Source organism: Sinocyclocheilus rhinocerous, unplaced genomic scaffold (genome assembly GCF_001515625.1).
Source record: "Sinocyclocheilus rhinocerous isolate Xijiao unplaced genomic scaffold, SAMN03320098_v1.1 scaffold46396, whole genome shotgun sequence".
Taxonomy (NCBI): Eukaryota; Metazoa; Chordata; class Actinopteri; order Cypriniformes; family Cyprinidae; genus Sinocyclocheilus; species Sinocyclocheilus rhinocerous.
In genome coordinates, this window is record NW_015642019.1 from 1 (window position 1) to 1,166 (window position 1,166).

Here is a 1,166-nt window from a genome sequence, read left to right on the forward strand (position 1 = left end):
CAGTTCTCAGTGCTTTCATTCAACCATTAGCTACTCTCATATTTTAATTCATTTTATAAAGCCACATTCAGCATAATTTGGAACTAATCAATCAATAATCAACAATGATGATCTAATAAATCAATTTAATAAATACTTGAAACTAAAAATCTTATCTTTCAAGTGGATTTCAGTTAAGATGGAGGAGAGGATGATACTCATAATGCTCATCACAGTTTCAGGTAAACTTTTAATCACAATTAATTATATTTTATACAGCTAATAATTTAATCTAATATAAATTTTATTGAACAGTATTACATCATGGTATTTTAAACTATGATTAATTGCATTTCAGGTGGATTTGCTGATAGAATTGGGCCAAGTGAAGGAGATACTAATATAATCAGAGAAGAAGGAGAGTCTGTGACATTGAGCTGCACATTTGAAACTAACAGCAATGATATTTGGCTTTACTGGTACAGACAATATCCAAACACAGAACCAGAATATTTACTTTACAAAGGTGCTCGATCACAGAGCAGGCAGAAAGATATACCCGACGGTTTTCAGTCAACTACATCCCAGTCATCCACTGAACTCATTATTAACAGTGTAACTCTGATGGATTTAGTTCTCTATTACTGTGCTCTTGAAGTAGCCCAGTGATACAAAATGCCTGAGAAGCAAAACAAATACTATAAATACACAAAATTAACACTTTGAAGAGTCTTTAATCAATCAGTATCAAAACACATCATGTTTTTATAAACCACAAACAGAGAAAGTGGTAACAGCTGTGAATTTAGAAGGTGAAAAAGGTTGAATAAGGGCATGTGAATATAATATAGCATGCATCACATGGTTCTCATACAGTATGCCATCTCTTTTTTCGTGTTATGTTCTATAAATTTCTAAGGATGTTATTAAAATGATTTATAGTCAATTCAAGTCAACTCTCGTGAAAAAACAACAACAAAACAAAACAAACTTGTTCTTTACATGTCATTTTTGTGAACGTCATCAAACTAGTCCAAATGACAAAAAAGAGCAAAACAATAAAATCCTTCCAAAAAGTCAAACAATAAGACGTTACATAAAAAAAACTAAAACTAAAATGCTCAAATTTATATAGTTTTGACAATGAAATATATTTATTAGATGGTAAATTATCATCACAAACACAT

The 1,166-nt window shown here is 30.4% G+C and overlaps 1 gene segment (V, D, J or C); it reads left to right on the top strand.

Annotated features, from left to right (window-relative positions):
* Positions 1-178: 178 nt before the first annotated feature.
* On the top strand, positions 179-648 carry LOC107755325 (Ig kappa chain V-III region NG9-like). The segment is given in 2 exon segments: positions 179-221; positions 338-648. Coding segments are annotated over 2 exon segments (354 nt in total).
* The last annotated feature ends 518 nt before the right edge of the window (positions 649-1,166 follow it).